An 18,195-nucleotide genomic window follows, 5' to 3' on the forward strand; every position below is an offset into this window, starting at 1 on the left:
GGGTTTCTTAATAACACTGAGATTTCCAATACTTAACCATGGTTTCTCTCTCCCTTTATTAGGTCCTGTTGAATGTATCTGAGAAGTGATTTGTGGTTGTCAGTACAGAAGCCTTAGACATCTACTGGTAGATTTATTCCTGTTTATTTTACAGTTTATATTACTAATGTACATGGTATTATTTTTTGAAATTTCAGGTTTTTTTCAGTTCTTTGTGGCCAGAATATAGAATTACAATTTATTTTGTATAATGATTGTGTAGACTATGGCCTTATAGAATTCACTTATTACTTCTAGTAGGGTCTCTTTGTGTAGAGATTCCGTATCGTTTTGTACATATATGTGATCTGCTCAGCATGACAGTGCTGCCTCTTCTTTTCCTCTTGTTTTCTCTCTTTATCTTGAGGTACGGCACTGGCTATAATGGCAATGGGGAGAGTGAGTATCCCTGGCTTATTCCCAATCTCAGGGCAACAGCTTCCAATATTTCACCATTAAGTGTGATGTTCGTTGTGGTTTTTCATGAGCGTACATCATCAGACTGAGGAAATTCCCTTCATTCCTCATCTGTTGAGAGTTTGTATCATGGAGGAGCATGTAGTTTTGTCAAGCGTTTTTGTGCACCTATTGAAATGATGACATAATTTCCCCCTCTGTTATGTTAATATGGTGAATCACACTGATTTTTAAGTGTGTGATACAAGTATTTAAACCACAAATTTGAAGTAATCTGAATTTCTCTCATGCTTTCTTTTTTGTCCCATGCGTTCTTTGGAGGTATGTCATTTAATATCCAGAGAGCTACAGATATCGATTTCTTTTTTTTTCTTTTTAAGTAGGCTCTGCGCCCAACATGGGGCTTGAACTCACGACCCTGAGATCAAGAAGTCACATGCTCTACTGACTGAGGCAGCCAGGCGCCCCCAGATATCAATTTCTACTATAATGCTTTTTAAGACTTTATATGATTGCACTCTTCTGAAATGTATTGAGACTTATTTTAATGACCCCGCTTATGATCTATCTTGGTGAATGTTCCATGCATACTTGAAAGTAATGCTGTATTCTGCAGTGTTGGGTGTAGGTTTTAAGTAAATGTCAACTAGTTCAGATATGTCAGATTCTTCTGATTACTAATTATTTAAATAATTCAGCAATTCAATAATCATCCAAATAATTCAACAACTGGGGTGCCTGGGTGGCTCAGTCGATAAAGTGTCCAACTTTTGTCTCAGCTCAGGTCTTTTTTTTTTTAATGTTTTTTTATTATATTATGTTAGTCACCATACAGTATATCCCCGGTTTCAGCTCAGGTCTTGATCTCAGGGTCATGAGTTCAAGCCCCACATTGGGCTCCACACTGCGCGTGGAACCTACTTAAAAAATAATAATAATTCAACAACTGGTACAGAAAAACTCTGAAAGGTGATCCAGATTTAGATCACCTAAAAAGAAAAAAAAAACGAATAAGAAGTGACCCTATTTGTGGGGCTCCCATATGTCTGGATATTTATATTGAGCCCTCTCACCTGTAGATTTTGTTTCATGTCATAAATGAAATTCAGAACCAAAAAAGTCACTCCCGGTATATCAGATTCATTTCAACCCAGTGTACCATTACCCAGACTTCTAATACAAGTCCAAAACTAGGAATTCAAAGGAAGTATGTGCACGTGATAATAATCTTGTTCACAAAAAAGTCTGGTTTTTTTTTTTTTGATACCTCTTTATAGATAGTTCAGTATTACTTAGGGGGGAAACGTACAAGAATACTGGTTTATTTTAAAATCCAGAAATTTTCTGTATTAAGGTTTGAGTTCATAGAAAGGAATATCAGGTTAGCACTCATTGCTTCATACTACCTTCGTACATTAAGCCTTGGACATAGACATGGGTGTGTGCGCGCACACATGTGCGTGTGCGTAGCTGAAAACTACCATAAGGAAATAACGTGCTCTTAGAAGTGGGTGGAAACACACTGGCAAAGCATTCTTAGACATTAAGGCTGGTACCTTAAAAGCACATCATCAGTATTTAGCTCCGAAGGATCTCTTACAAGACACCACAGTATCTGAAACTCTCTTCCATACCTATCAACCGTGTAGGGAAAAGTTTAACATGTTTTAAAAATCTTTCTTCATTAATTTAAAACCGTTACAGGAACAAATTCAATCCCAGCAAACGTAACAGGCTTGCAGCTCTGTTTCTAAGTGCAGAGAAGTTCAACTGCGTCCTTGGTAGAGCGTTAAAAGTTTTAGCCTTTAAACAGATAGAATACAGTCTGTTCATATCATACCTGTCACTTTGGCATTCCGAAACCTATAGTCACCAATTAAAATCTGCGCAGTGCTCCCTGGAATCAGACCTTCTTTTCTTCTGTTTAGATTTTTCACCAACCTAAATAATAAATGAATTAGGAGCCAACAATGGTAATGTAAGGTAATAAAAAACAAATACATCGCATTGCAGTTCAAATTTTCACAAAGTTATTGCATGTATTCAACGACCTTCATGACCTTGTGCTTGAGTCCTTTGAGTAGCCTACAAAGGACTTAGGTTACTAGCAAAAATGGTTATTACTTTAATGATCAGTCATTACTTCTCACCCACGTGTGTACTCTTCCGCCTTAGGGTCAAAGTACACAGTCAATGTAGCATTTCAGTTCAAGTTATTGACACAACGGAGACAGAACTATTTCACATAAAAGTTCCAAAAGATTTATGGAAGCTTCATCCAGTGCCCTTCCAAATAGTATTTCCTTCCTGCTCTGGGTTCTCTATATTTACACAGTATACTTGGCAGAACCATCTTTGCAACTGGTGCTGTATGCAGTCGAATGCATCAGAATAGAATGGTGAGACTAAAAAGTCAATATTTGAATTGATAAAGAGAAGGGTGGCTATGTTATCGAGTAGCAAAGCATGGTTCCTGGCACATAGTGGGCATTCACTAAAAATGTGATGAATTCATGAATGACTTAAGTGACCGAATGTAGTATGAACTGTAGCCATTACCAAGCCAGATCTATCAGCTGAAATGTCTGAGCCAAAGGTAACCCACAAAAGAGCATGCAGACTCATAGCATTTCATTCTTTCAAAGCATTTTTCACTCACCAAAGGTTAACATTCCTTTCAGTGAGCTATATAGGCATAGCTGAAGCAATGAAAATGAAACACTGATAAGAAATGTGATATTTCTGCTTCTTGACACCGTATAACAAAGATACACGTAAAGCAGAACATCTGATTAGATATCTGTGTGCCCCCGGCGGAGGTCAGCATAAGCACTGAGAACACACCTACCATTGACCTTCAGCATCTTCATGGAGAAACTGAATGACATCTCCATTTCTAATCAGGAGGTCTTCTGGGCCCCTCTTCCTACAATCTGCTAGGGCTTTGTATTTGCCTGGAGACTGGAAGGTTGTTTTGAAAAATTACATTACCAATGTGACTGTACAACAGCGTGCATAACTATATGTTCTGTGATGTACAGAACGCACTCTTTACTTCAGTGGTTAACAGTGTGGCTACAGCGGCTTGGGCGGGAACGAGCAAACACAGAGCGGGACGTGTGTTTCTTGAACCTGAAGAATTCATTTTTATTCGCAAAAAAAAGAGAATTACACAAAAAATAACAAACCATGACTAATTTAACTTATTATATGAATTATAAGCAAAAACTCAGAAAAAAGCCCGGCATGAAAACAATTTTTAAATACTGTTATTTGTAAACTACGTTCATGGAAAATTTATCTAGGCACATAGGAAAGGCAGCGGTCCTGAACAAGGACCCACTAATGCCCTCAAAAGGATTTCTGGGATTTGTATCATTTTGCACAGGTGAAAATAATAAGCACGAAAGTTCTGGGTCCATACTGTTGTGCTTTACTTGGCCTTAATCTTTTGGCAGCTATAATTTGAACTTGATTCATTAATAAGTTAAATTATCCAAGGCACACCAATTGCACTTCGTTACAAAGTAGAGAGAGAAAAAACAAAATTTTCAAGTCCAAAAATATTCTTTTTTTAAAAGATTTTATTTTTAAGTCATCTCTACACCCAACGTGGGGCTCGAACTCACAACCCTGAGATCAAGAGTCACATGCTCCCCCAACTGAGCCGGCCAGGCACACCAAGTCCAAAAGTATTCTGAGATGAGGATTTTTCTAGCACAGTATCTTACACATTGATTACATGAATTTAAAAAAGAGTACCATAGCTAACAATCTTTTAAATGAAAGAATTATGTGGCGTCGAATCTGTGCACATGCAAAGGAGTTAACCTGAAAACAATATCTACATCACTCGGGCTTAAACGTCTTCTGAGCAGTATTTTTAGTAAATGGGCCATTACATAGAGTAGCTTCGTGGAATTAGGAGCCGTCTCCGACACACACCTCTCCAAGGAAGGCAGCACCCATTCTTTCTTAGTTTTTGACTTGACAAAGTGAGGCTAAGAGAGCAGCTCCTTCCAACCTGTTTTGCTTCTTGGTTTTGGGGATATTCTGGGGGGGAGGCTGGTAGGGGTGATAGGATCTAGAACGCACCGTATTGCTCTTTTGTATGTGTTCTTTAGTAGCACAAGTCGGGGAATGGTGGCGAGAAGGGAGAGCTTATGGGGTTTTCTACATTCCCGTCTGCGAGGATTAAGGGAATCTACAATACTGCATACGTATTTGCTGACTCAAGACCCAAACTGGCTTCCTCTGGTTTTCTGCTCACATCGGAACAACGGCCTCGCCCATCCTCACATAGAATTCATGAGGGAAACTACCGTACACATGTGTTACAGTCACTGCATTATTAAGAGAAAGAATATTCTGTTACTTTTTTAAAGAAAGCATCCCAGAGTTGACGCTACGCAGCTTTGCGGCTCTCCGCGCCACTCCTCCCTTCCCCCGACGTTAGAACTGCCAAACTGAATGTGTTCCTCTGAAGGGCACCACGAAGCAGTCCACTCCCAAGCGGCACTCCCACCCTCCGGGCTGCTGACTTCAGGAAATTGTAGGTAAACCCTCAACGGTCCTAACCCACCCCCCAGTAATCTACTGCACACTACGTCTTCTACCAGTTACTTTTACCCTAACGCAAACTCGTCTAGTTTTACGCGGCGCTCCCTTGCTCCGTTACGCCGATTTGGTATCCTTAACACGTGTTCCGGCAGCCCAGGAAAATATATTCCCCAGATGTTATCAAGTAGTTTCATCTGTGTAAAGTTTATTCCCTAGATCTGCCAATCTGGAATCTAAGCTGATTTTTAAAGTATATCTGACTCTCCTTTCTTCTCTGATTTTATCTCCCATGCTTACATTGAAAACACAGTGAAGTTCAAGTAAAGATAAAACTGGTCGATGTACAGAGACTGGAATGGTGGACCATTTGTCTCATCAGCTTCAGTGGGAGCGCCACGTATAGCTCAGACCAGTTCTTGCAGACAGAAGCGCTTACTACTGAATGTCCGTGATAGGACAGGTTTCGGATCTTTTGCCAGTGAAATCTACCTAATGACCTCGAGGACATGGACAGAGGACTGCCCCCACGTGCCTGCCTACTGCGTCAGTAATACTGCCCCGAGAGTTTTTATTTACTTATTTGAATATGCCATCACCAACCATTAAGGGTCTTTCTTCTTCTTCATTGTCATCGTAAGAAGTGTAGAAATAGTTGCTTGACCATTCCGCGGGGTCTTCAGAGATTTCCGCAGGTGAGGACATCTGGGTCCAAACTATAAGAAAAACATGAAAGGGGGTGGTTATTTAATGGTGCTGGTCCAACACAGGGAGAGAAGTAAAATTAACTGTAATAATCAAGGCTGTCACCTTCAATGGTCCAAGAAGAGTATCTTTATATAATAAAATCTCCGATTAGCCTGTACTATTTTAGAATTTCTGATATTTCAGAAAGGGCCTGGAATGTCATATGCTCCTTTTACTTTTTAGGATGGTTTCAAGTTGGAGTTGGTGGGGCAGTTATTAAAAATAGTACGTTAAACAATATTCCAGAGAATATTTACCCTTTCTTACATAAAATAATCCCTTCCCAAAATTTTTTCTAGGGTATTTTTATTGGTCCTACTCAAATAGCACTTAGAACATCCTACCAAGTAATATTTTTGACTTGTTTTATCTCTCTTATTAGGCCGAGACCACGTGTTATGCATTGTGTATGTTCTCTAAGAGCCTTATGTGTAAGAGGAGCTTAATTCATAAAATATATTGAATTGGTACAGATTAAGCAATCTAACATAGGCAGAGAATGAACAGAATCTCATCTTGGCCACACTAAACTATTCCTGTTGTCTTGGAAAAGTCATGTCAAGTTTTTCTGACTTGGTTTCCTCATCTGTCGAATGAAGGCACTGGTCCCAGGCTCTCTGCTGACTGCTCAGGGGGCCACCGCACAGATGACCTGAGGGAAGTGCCTTTCAGTTGAACAAGATTGTCATCACTTGTTTCTCTTCAACTAGTAGAGAACCTGGGTTGTGCAGGTGATCCTGCCGGGTGCCTCTACGGCACCTTGCACTTCCCTGTTGTAACACTTATCACATTTAATTTTAAATTGCTTGTCGAATTCTCTTTCTACCCTCCTGGCTTCGTAGGGATGGCAGCTGAGCGTCTCTTAATTAGACTGTATGCGAAAGCTCTGCACAGTTCCTGGCACCTGGGCTGTGTTCTATTTGTTGAATTAAACACCTTGTTTGAAATCAGCTTGAATGATATAAGGTGCAAAAGAAAAACAAATGCTCCAGCTGTAAGTGACTCCTCTCTATTTGGGACAGCTATGGTGCATGTGTCTTACTCATCTTTGTACTATGCAGCAGGGGTTCCCACACTTGAGCATGCATCAGAAAGAATCACATGGAAAACGTTGTGAACTCACAAATGGCTGGGTCTCACTCCCAGAGCTTCTTTCTCAGAAGGTCTGGGGCAGACCCAGAGAATCTGCCTTCCTTACAAGTTCCCCTGTGATGCCCACGCTACTGGACAAGCACCCACCTGCAGTGCCCACCAGGGTATCTGGCGTGTGGAAAACGAAAGGGCCTTATAAAAATGGCTGAACTCTGGTTTCTTTATACAAAGGTAAGAGAGAGGTAGGTTTTCCGACCTCACAATGGCAGAAAACAACGTGCAGAGCCACGAGCCTCGCCTCGCTAGGGCGGCGACGCATACCTGTGTTAGCTTCAGCCGGAACCGACGCGACTGCCTCCCGGACGTCGGCCATAGCGCCACTGCGTTCCGGTTCCGCTTCCTCGGCACCCAGGAAAGATCCGTGCTGCCTTCTGAGATAGTAAAGTTGTAAAAATAAGTCTTTTATCCGGTTTAAGAATAACAAGACACTAAAGATGATATTTTTTCCCACTGATACCGTGTGTTAAGAACGTCCTCTGAGAATCATTCAAGCCTGAGCTGATTTCCCCCTTAATTTATGTCTCTAGAATGATAGTTCACAATATAACAAAAGCTTAAATTCTAGGATCCAAGCCAGCAAGGTCTCTCTCTAACATGCAAGGAAAAAATGACTGCCTTCTGGACCCACAGCAGGTATACTGTTTAAAATTCCTATTGTGTGTTGTATTATATACTTGAAACTTGCTAAGAGCTAGATCTTAAGTGGTCTCACCAGACACACACACACACACACACACACACACACACACAAGGATGGTTGGGATTAATAATTCACAATGCATATGCATATCAAATCAAGTTTTACTCTTTAAATATATACAAATTTTAAGTGTCAACTCCAATACAGTTGGAAAAATGTAAACAAAAAAATCCCATAAAAAGAGGAATTTATTGGTTCGTGTAACTGAAAATCTAAGGATTAAGGCTGAACACATAGAGATCCAGATGCTTAAATAATGTCATCGGAAATCTATTTCATCATTGTTCTCCCTCTGTGTAGGTTCCCATCCCTGCTGCCCTGTTTTCCCCAGTCACATGTGGAAAGAGAAAAAGCTCAGAGGCTTAAATAGAATTTTTCATTTCAAAGGACAAAACCTCCTCCCTGATAGCTCTGATAAAAGTTGTGGAGATGCCCATCATGGCCTAGGTTGGTCTACATGTCCATTCCTGAACAGAAGATAATAGTCTGATTGGTTGGGGTGCCTAGGTGGCTCAGTCATTAAGCGTGGGCCTTCGGCTCAGGGCGTGACTCCGGCATCCTGGGATCGAGCCCCACACCGGGCTCGCTGCTCCGCTGGGAGCCTGCTTCTTCCTCTCCCACTCCCCCTGCTTGTGTTCCCTCTCTCACTGGCTGTCTCTATCTCTGTCGAATAAATAAATAAAATCTTTAAAAAAAATAGTCTGATTGGTCATCTGAGCCATATGGGCTGAAGAACAGAGGAGATTCTTGAAGGGAAAGTCAGAAAGCTATATATAAAAAAAAATCCCTGTTGCTTGCTGTATGATCTTTTAACCTTAGTGAATTAGGTAAGGTGTATATAAATGATGCTGAAACTTAATCTGATTAATACTATTGGGCTGCAGCACCTACTGTAAAGTCCATTACTATATGAAATCTAAAGACTTTCCTTCCATAATTTATGACAAAAAATTGAGTATTGTGACTCTGGAAGATAAAGACTTCCACTGTGACTTTTAAATGATCTTTCTAGAGCCTCAGATGAACCAGCACACTTTGATCCTGATTTTAAGCTACCTCTGAAAGATAACATGTGGCAAGGAGAAAAAGAGCATTTTTATTTTATTTTAAATTTTTTAGAAGATTTTATTTATTTAAGTGAGAGAGAGAGAGAAAACACAAGCTGGGGGTAGGAGCAGAGGGAGAGGGAGAAGCAGACTCCTTGCTGAGCAGGGAACCTGATGCGGGGCTCAATCCCAGGACCCCAGGATCATGACCTGAGCCAAAGGCAGACGCTTCACTGACTGAGCCACCCAGGTACCCTGTTATTTTAAATTTTTTTTAAAGAAAGAGAATTTGGGGGGGCACCTCGGTGGCTCAGATGGTTAAGTATCTGATTCTTGATTTTGGCTCAGGTCCTGATCTCAGGGTCATGAGATTGAGCCCCGTGTCAGGCTCTGCATTCAGTGTGGAGTCTGCTTAAGGCTCTCTCTCCCTCACTCCCTCTCCCTCTCTCCCACCCCCTCCTTCCTGCCTCTCTCCCTCTCAGAAAAAAAAATTAAAAAATTATTTTTAAGAAACCATTCAGTGATCCCTGTATCACGCAGATGCTACATGGTGAATTTCTGTACAAAGGCTGTGGAATCAGTATGGGGATTCTTTCCACATACATGCACTTGTTCTATGGGCAACTCCGCCTTTTAGGATTCCTAGAGGCAGAATATGAAGACATCTCTAAACCAGCAGCAGTGCTATCCTTTAGGACTGCTACCTTCCTCAAAGACTTCATGGTTGCATGCAGGCACAGTGCCCTCCCAGGATCCCTCCCTCCTCTCTGACCACATAGAAAGAGAGGCCAAGTTGCCAGCCAGCGGTCTCCATCTAGGGACAGTGGCGCTGCGGGGCCAGCAGTGACTGCCAGTACTTCATCATTCTAACCACTCTCTTTCTCCAATCAGATGGAAGGTGACCAAAAATATTTTGAAGAGAAAACCATGAGTGCAGCCACTTTTCACCTACACACCCCTCCCCCCTATGATATACCAAGAACAAAGCATTTGTGATCATGTTTAAAAATTAGCCCAGGGGTGTCTGGGTGGCTCAGTCGTTAAGCGTCTGCCTTTGGCTCAGGGCATGATCCCGGCGTTTGGGGATCGAGCCCCACATCAGCCTCTTCTGCTATGAGCCTGCTTCTTCCTCTCCCACTCCCCCTGCTTGTGTTCCCTCTCTCGCTGGCTGTCTCTATCTCTGTCAAATAAATAAATAAAATCTTGAAAAAAAATTAGCCCAAACTCTCATATTATTTTTAACATCAAGGGGAACAATGGAATAATGATTAAGGACTATCAGGCTCCAGGTGTAAGGATAGAGCTGAGAAGATGATGCATTTAAGGAATCTGATGAGTTATTGCTAAAAGGGAGGGTAATCTGTGTCTGAACTACTTGATAAGGACGCTGTCTCCTGTACATACGGGAAGCAGAAGATCGCAAGCGTGATATTTCTTAAAGAATAATCACTTACTCATCATTCCGCTGAGAAGAAAGCTGATCCTGTTCTGTTAACGGATTATGTTGCTTTCGTTTTTTAACTGTGAAATAAAACAAAGCTTATGGAAGCATCACTGAGAAGCCATGCTTCTTCCTTGGAAACCAACATCCTTCACATGAGCAAGTGCACGCACGCACACACACATACACTCCGTTCCCGTTAGAGTTAACCTTCGCGGACTTGAAATAACCAGAGGAAAGCCCGGTCTGGATTTCAAATATGGAAAAGGACTAGACCGTGTAATATTTTCTCAGGAAATTCAAGCTTATGACTATAACCATCACCATGCCAGCACTACCAAGCACTGATTCCTTGAGGCCTTCGGAAGAGTTGACTCACGAGAAGGACTTAGAATTAATTTAACAGAGTTTGTTCGCTGTATTACTTTGCAAGTGCTTTGCAAGCACCGGAGTTCACTTTCTAGTGTAAAGTTCATTCTCCAAAATAGTTTAAACAACCCCTCAAATCTTGATCTTCTTCAAATTAGTTTAACAAACCCTTTTGTTATAGTCTAAAGTAAATATCAGCCCCATTCCCTGTACCAATCAATTATCACAAAACCTGAGTTAACGAGCTATCACTGTACTTATTCTGAAGTTACCTGTCATAAGTTCCTGTTGCTTCAGCAAAATACTTCTTATTTCTTTTAACCATGTCATCTTCACGTCTACATTCGGAGCCTAAGGATTTTAAAAGGGGGCGGGGAGGAGAGGACATGTTTCCTTTGAAAAAGAACCTTTATAATAAAACAAATATCACTACATATATCAAGCATGACCTACATCTTAAACCACCATATTCAAACTCTACCATTTTGCTTCTTAAAACTCCTAAGAAGCAAGTAAGTAGACATCAGTTAGATGAAATAATAGTCAAAACTCTTTTGAGACTGCCCTTAAAAAATAATGCTCAGAGAAAAAGTGAAATATAATCTAACTTCTTTTTTCTTTGTAGAAGGGTTCTTTTATATTTTGTATTTATTTTATTGGGGGGGTCCTTTTAAAACTATAAATGCTTTTATGCTTAATTTTGGTAAAATAAAACAAGTTCTGTTTCTGAAAAGACAATGTGCTGCAATCTTGATAACTTACAAGTTTGTAGAAGGATAGCAAGAAGTCTTATATCTAAATCAAGCCAAGAAAATGTATTTCTATGGATTCTAATCACCTAATACAGAATTAAAACAAAGAAAAAACAGTGAGCACTTTTGACAGATAGCAGCACATCTGCCTGTCACAAGTCATGATACCAATACTTATTGAGATGACAGCATCCTCTTGAAATTTTCTCATTCCTCTCCCCTTCCCTGAAACAGATTGGACCTCACAGCCCATCAGGCCAGGACTTTAAGCATATTTTTATTTTTTGCATTGTGATAAGTGTACTCTTAAGCATATTTTTGAAGACAACGATCAAACGTGAACTGTCCCATCCCTGTGTCCCGCGATCAGAATGCCAAGCACAAGAGGAACTCGGAACCATTCTCAGTCGGTAACTCTAGAAACCTGATGGGGACAGAGAAGCACCTGCCATGTTCTTGGCGATCAGTTAGAGTCGGTAAGTATCCTGGTGTAGTTGTAAAACTGTGTAACTGCATCACAAAGAATATTAAATAATCGTTAAGTGACCTAGATGAAAGGAATGAGAACTTTCATAATGTACCCAACATTGTTTTTGTTTGCAAATTCAGACTTTTGTGTCTTAATGGAGGTTATGGTTTCTAGAATAATATTTCAAAGACCAACCTGGACAATATAAACTTCTTCCTTGCCAGCATACCAGATTTCAAACTTGCGGTTATCTCCTTTTACGTATTCGGTGACGCCGACTTCATCCATCTATAATATTTTGGTCAAAATCATCATGAGCGTTTTACTTGGAATATGAAATTACATTAAATCTACCCCCATCATCTTCTAAGTGAACCAGAATTTCTCACTTGGCAAAATACACATTTTATATTCAAGAATATGAAATGACAAGTACAATCACAGCCCTGACTATTTAAACATTTTCGCTGAACCATGCACTTATAGCATAGATTACATGTTCCATTCCATTGATCGAAACAAATGCCATAAATCTGAACATCCAACTAGTCCCCCTAAGATTGAATCCTACTATAAATTAACTGCACACGATTAAAACAAATTATCGTGTCAAACACAGGACTAAAAGTAATTAAACATCAATAAAAGAGCTCATCTAAAATTAAGTTAAATGGTTAATTTTAAAAATCATTTGTCAGATAAGTTTATCTTACAGATCATTATTTATCTCTATAGAAGTTTTATAAGTGATAAACATCCAATTTATGGGGTGAGGGAAAACCAGCTGGGTACGCAAGGCTCCCCTCTATTTCTACCAACCTCTCAGCTTCTCTAGAAAACAAATGATCTCTCATAGGAAAGTGAGATCTTCTTGTAGCCAGTGAAATTTTTATAGGCAATATCCCTTCCTGATCATGATTTTTCTTCTACGTGTGATTGTGCAGAGCACAAACTCTTCCATTTTCTTTCATCCTGTGCTGCTAATAGCTTGGTTAATTCCATTTTGAGTAATTTCCCTCCCTCATACACACATTCTTTTAGTCCTCTTCTGCCTCCTCTTTTTGTTCAATTCCAGTCGAATTATCTAAAGGAATATCTCACTCTCTCTTCCGTTTACAAGTCCCCCAAACGGCCCTAACAAGAGCTGATAAGCATTGAAAGTACTGCTAGTGAGAGCACATATCAAGGGAAAGAAAAGGGACTGTGCTTAGAAATGAAATACGATCTATACATATAAGAGTCTCTGAATGCAGTCAGCAGTTACTTCCAGAACCTCCAAAAATATCTTCATATTCCTACTCAATCGCTCTAGCTAAACCTACTTTTGCTCAAGCATCAGGATTTAAGATAAATAATAATCTCATGTTCAATCTCTATTTCAATTGCATTTCAACACGTACTCTTCTCTTGATAGCGTAAGCTGCATAGGATTCGGGGCTCTGGAGTCTGAGAGGCCTGCATTGGAACTTCATCACCGACCATTACGAGCTCTGTGTTCTGGTGCAAGTGCTTAACCTTTCTGAACTACAGTTTTCTCAATTATAAAATGGGAAGAATATCTACTACACAGAGTTGATTAAGGGATTACATAGCTTGCATTAAATGTCTAGATCATATAATGAGGTTTTTTAAGCATACGAGTTTGCTTTCTAAACTTTCCCTTATTTGAATTGCAAAATAGTTTTGTGATTTTTCATTGTATACATATAGCACATCGTTATAGATTAAATGAGCTTTTTGGGGGTGCCTGGGTGGCTCAGTCGTTAAGCATCTGCCTTCGGCCCAGGGCGTGATTCCAGAGTCCTGGGATCGAGCCCCGCATCGGGCTCCCTGCTCGGGCTCCCTGCTCTGCTGGGAGCCTGCTTCTTCCTCTCCCACTCCCCCTGCTTGTATTCCTTCTCTCGCTGGCTGTCTCTCTCTCTGCCAAATAAATAAATAAAATCTTTTAAAAAAATTTTTTTAAATGAGCTTTTTTGAGTTACCCTGGAAATCTAACCATAATGTCTATCAGGCAATATTGTCCTGAGTTCCAAACAATTCACTTACTTCTTGCACTGGAATACAATCCAATCGTATTTTGGGGCTGTATATATTTTCTCAAATAACAAACTATAAAGGTTTTATTGAAAGGCTTGTAAATGTTATTAAATGTTACTATACCACGAATTGTTCACTATACCATGAAATTCACTCAGTTTTAGAATCTAGAGGCAGTTAAAGGTCTAACTATATGAGTATAGTTACATAATATACAATATAATACATATTAGAATATAATAAAACAAGATAACAAGGCTGATTTTATAGTCACATCCTAATTGTGGCCTCTGCCTTATCTTTCACATTTTCATTGATATTCCCGGTAGCTATGAATATAAATGCTTTCTCATAAAGCATTTGATCTGAAGACATCACAGTGTGTCAAGGGTTGAGGGCTGCAACTTTTAAACCTAATTTTTTGCCCTCAAGGTAGTGTAAAGATGTCAAACACCTTGTTAAAAGTCACCTGGTGGGTCACGAACTCTGCAATTATGACCAACAACTATCAATCTTAAGACTTGTATTTATATCTCTGGAATAGAGTTTATTTACTTCTTGGGTTAGTATAATTTTAAAAATTGATCTTGAATCACATTAACAAAAAGTACAGCTAAACTTAAGTGCTACGAAGCAGTTAGAAGCAAGATACTGGGCATACACCAGTAACGTGGCTGTATCTTAACAACAGTTTCTGAGACAAGAGTAGAAAGAAAAAGAGGACTATAACGGAATACAGTTTATGAAAATTAAACTGGATGTGCACAGAACATTAATATGCATTTAACGAAAACACACACGCTGAAGCACATACATCAAATAAGTCGCAATGGTTGCTAAAGGGTAGAGAGGAAGTTAAGTGTGGAGAATAAGGAATGAAGGAAGGAATAAAAGAAGCAATGCATAAAACACCAGGCCTTCCAGCATGGTGCAGTAATGAAGCATGGACTCTAGAACCATCTGCCTGGGTTTGAATCTGCGCTGCGGAACTGACTAGCTATGTGCTCTTGGACAAATTACTCACTTCTCTGGAACTTTCCCACCTTCAAAATGGGGTTAGTAATCGTTTCTACTTCATATAAAGTTGCTGTGTGTGTTCCATGAGCTAGCATTGTTATTTATAAACACTTAGAACAGTTTCTAGCAAATAGTGAGCACTGCGTGTATGTTTATTAACTTTAGAAAAAGGATGATGATAATAAATGAATGAAGTGAGGAATGTGAAGAACTCAAATCTCGGCATCTGACCGTGACCTTAAGGCCTTTCCTTGGCATGGAAGTGGCCGGCTTCAGATATAGCACGCAACCATCAGGCCGTGGGGTTCTAGCCTCATAGGATGACGTCAAGACAAGAGTCCGCTAAAAGGGACAGGGAAGCGGCTCAGCAGCGGAGAGCATTCTGCATCCATCCTCTCTAACCAAGGAGAAAACTCTGAAACCAGTAAGCCCAATGGTTATGTCACACGCTGACTAGTACTGCTGGCCAGGACTTAATCCTGGAATCTCACTGTAAAGGAAGCAAGAGGGTAAGCAGATCGAGGCTTAAGAAATCGCCAAACTTCCATCTTTCCCTGTCAGCAGGATCGCCATTTTCCTAGTACACCTGGCATAAATCTTTGCAGGCATTACTGAATAATCTTTTTTTATTAAAAATGCTGGACGTGGGGCACCTGGGTCCCTCGGGTCATGATCTCGGGGTCCTGGGATCGAGTCCCATGTCAGGCTTCCTGCTCAGCGTGGAGTCTGCGTCTCCCTCTCCCTTTGCTACCCCCTCTCCCTGCCGCTCGTGCTCGCTTGCTCTCTGTCGAATAAATAAAATCTTTTAAAAAATTGCAACGCATTATTGGGAAACCAAAGAAAAATCAGACTGATTTTTGTTCTTTCAACTGTCAGATATTATTTCTTTCCTGTATCTAGTAAGCCACCAAGCCCATCTGTCCAACTTGCACTGAAATGTTTCTTGCAGCTATCCCACCGTTTCCACGGTAACCATTATAGTTTGAATTCTCATGACTTGGTTCCCTCATACCAGTCCCTCCTTACTCTAATGTACTTTAGAAACATTCTGTTGCCCATCATTGTGACAAATTAAAGGTAAAAAAAAATCAATACACACCGGAGATCCTACATCAGGTATCGACTAGGTCACTCCACAAATACAGAGTTAACCAAATGCATTTGGGTCCAACATGCCTATGGAGATCAAGTCTCTTCCCCAGAAAGAGATACATAGACAGCAAGAGATCTAAACCCTGGCTGAGGTCAACTATAAAATCTTGGTTCTCGGTCAATGTTTATTAGAGACATAAAATGGAACCAACGGAGATTTTGGGGACTTGAGGGTAGGTTGTTAATAGCAAAGGAGCAACTGGGCATTTGTTGTGAAAACAGCAAGTTTTAAGGGAACATGACAGCAGGGCAAGTCGACAGTAGGAACAAGTCCGAGGCGTAAGTCTGGGCAGGAATTGTGTTATGAACAGCATGGGACCGCTGAGCTTCAGGGGAGAATCAAAAGCAGGGCCTGCTTCTCTGGCAGACTCCTGACACAAACACGTCAGGACGCACTGCTTGTCCTCTTTATCACCGCTGCTGAAAACGTCATCGATTCTCCAACGGCTGCCAACAACGAAAAAACATGTTCATAACAAATGACTCAAGTAATGGTGGTTGGGGAATCGAGGTAATAGTTTTCTCTATTTTCCAATTTTCCTATAACCAATATCATATGGCTTTTACACTTTTTTTTTTCAAGATTTTTATTTACTTATTTGACAGAGATAGAGACAGCTAGCGAGAGAGGGAACACAAGCAGGGGGAGTGGGAGAGGAAGAAGCAGGCTCCCAGCGGAGAAGCCTGATGTGGGGCTCGATCCCAGAACGCCGGGATCACGCCCTGAGCCGAAGGCAGACGCTTAACCGCTGTGCCACCCAGGCGCCCCTTACACTTTATTTTTTTAAAGATTTTATTTTTAAGTAATCTCTACACCCAGCGTGGGGCTTGAACTCACAACCCCGAGATCAAGAGTCGTGCTTAACTGACGGAGCCAGCCAGGCACCCCTGGATTTTACAATTTAAAACTTAAAAGATCATATTAACTAAGCATAAAAAAATATCAAATTCGCCAACTACAGGCTTGTATGAATTGGAAATTCCTCTCGTCAAATGTCAAAGCCAGCGGGGAATATCACTGGATTGCCTGTGACTCCCTCAAACAACGCTGACCTCATTTTAATACCAGACTAGCATTAGGACAAAAGGATAGTTGTTTGGGTTAGAGGAGAGAAGTCATAGGAAAGAAGATGTGGGCAGGATTCAGCTGTTGGTGGCTTTGGACACCCAGGGGGGGAAGGGCTAAGGAATGAAGGAGGGATACAAAAAGAAAGGTGGGGATGTGCTAAGCACAAAAGTTACCCACTTTTAAATTGCACGGAGGAAAAAGAAGAAGCTCCTTCTTCCTGATCTCTCCCATACAGTAAAGGCTCCCTGCTACCAAGACCATCAGCTCTACCCAGTACCATTGGTAAGAGAGTGCTCATGGGAGAACCTGGCTCACTTCCCATACCTTCATACCGCGCTCTGCAGGACCCTAGGGAGCCGCCTTGGGGACTGCCTGGGATGGGAATGAGGGAGGAAATGAAGCAGATAAGGCTCTGCTCTCCCTCACTCTTATTTCAAAAGTTCTGTGTTAGCTGATTTCAACACAAGACCTCTACTTAAGCTTTTGTGGGCTCAAGGTAGAGGAAGCAGGTGAAGGGTGTTCAAGGGTACTCATTTCCAGTTATAAAATAAAGAAGTCCTGGAGATGGAATGTACAGCATGGTGACGTTATGAATAATACTCTATTGCATATTCGAAAGTTGCTAAGAGAGTAGATCTTAAAAAGCTCTTATCCCAAGAAAAAAAATTGTAACTATGTGTGGCGATGGATGTTAACTAGACTTACTGGGGTGATCGTTTCGCAATATATGCAAATATCACATCATTATGTTGCACACCTGAAATGAACACACTGTTGTATGTCAGTGATTCCTGAATAAAAAGATTTCATTTAAAAAAAAGGGGGTGCAGAGAAAGACAATTATCATATGGTTTCACTCATTTATGGAACATAAGGAATAGCAGGAAGATCGGTAGGAGAAGGAAGGGAAGAATGAAGGGGGGATAAACAGAGGGGGGAATGAACCACGAGAGACTATGGACTCTGGGAAACAAACTGAGGGGTACAGAGGGGAGGAGGGTGGGGAATGGGCTAGCCCGGTGATGGGTATGAAGGAGGGCACGTATTGCATGGAGCACTGGGTGTTATATGCAAGTAATGAATCATGGAACTTTACATCAAAAATTAAGGATGTACTGTACGGTGACTAACATAATAAAAAATTATTATTAAAAAAGGGGTGCACAACTAAAGTATAAAACCCACTCATTTCACTTGCAAAGGTGTATAAACTTTTATATATATATATATA

The 18,195-nt window shown here is 40.7% G+C and overlaps 1 protein-coding gene across 1 annotated transcript in view; it reads right to left on the reverse strand.

The window, feature by feature from the left end:
• Positions 1 to 1,441: 1,441 nt before the first annotated feature.
• Positions 1,442 to 18,195, reverse strand: part of MCF2 (MCF.2 cell line derived transforming sequence) — a 70,863-nt gene continuing 54,109 nt past the window's right edge. The window contains exons 23-29 of the mRNA XM_040633060.1: positions 11,885 to 11,977; positions 10,741 to 10,819; positions 10,113 to 10,179; positions 7,174 to 7,283; positions 5,617 to 5,729; positions 3,305 to 3,417; positions 1,442 to 1,445 (exon numbers count right to left, since the gene is read on the reverse strand). Coding sequence (XP_040488994.1) covers positions 1,442 to 1,445; positions 3,305 to 3,417; positions 5,617 to 5,729; positions 7,174 to 7,283; positions 10,113 to 10,179; positions 10,741 to 10,819; positions 11,885 to 11,977 — 579 coding nt within the window. The remainder of the gene's footprint in view (positions 1,446 to 3,304; positions 3,418 to 5,616; positions 5,730 to 7,173; positions 7,284 to 10,112; positions 10,180 to 10,740; positions 10,820 to 11,884; positions 11,978 to 18,195) is intronic.

This window comes from Ursus maritimus (assembly GCF_017311325.1).
Source record: "Ursus maritimus isolate PB19 chromosome X unlocalized genomic scaffold, ASM1731132v1 scaffold_X1, whole genome shotgun sequence".
Lineage (NCBI taxonomy): Eukaryota > Metazoa > Chordata > Mammalia > Carnivora > Ursidae > Ursus > Ursus maritimus.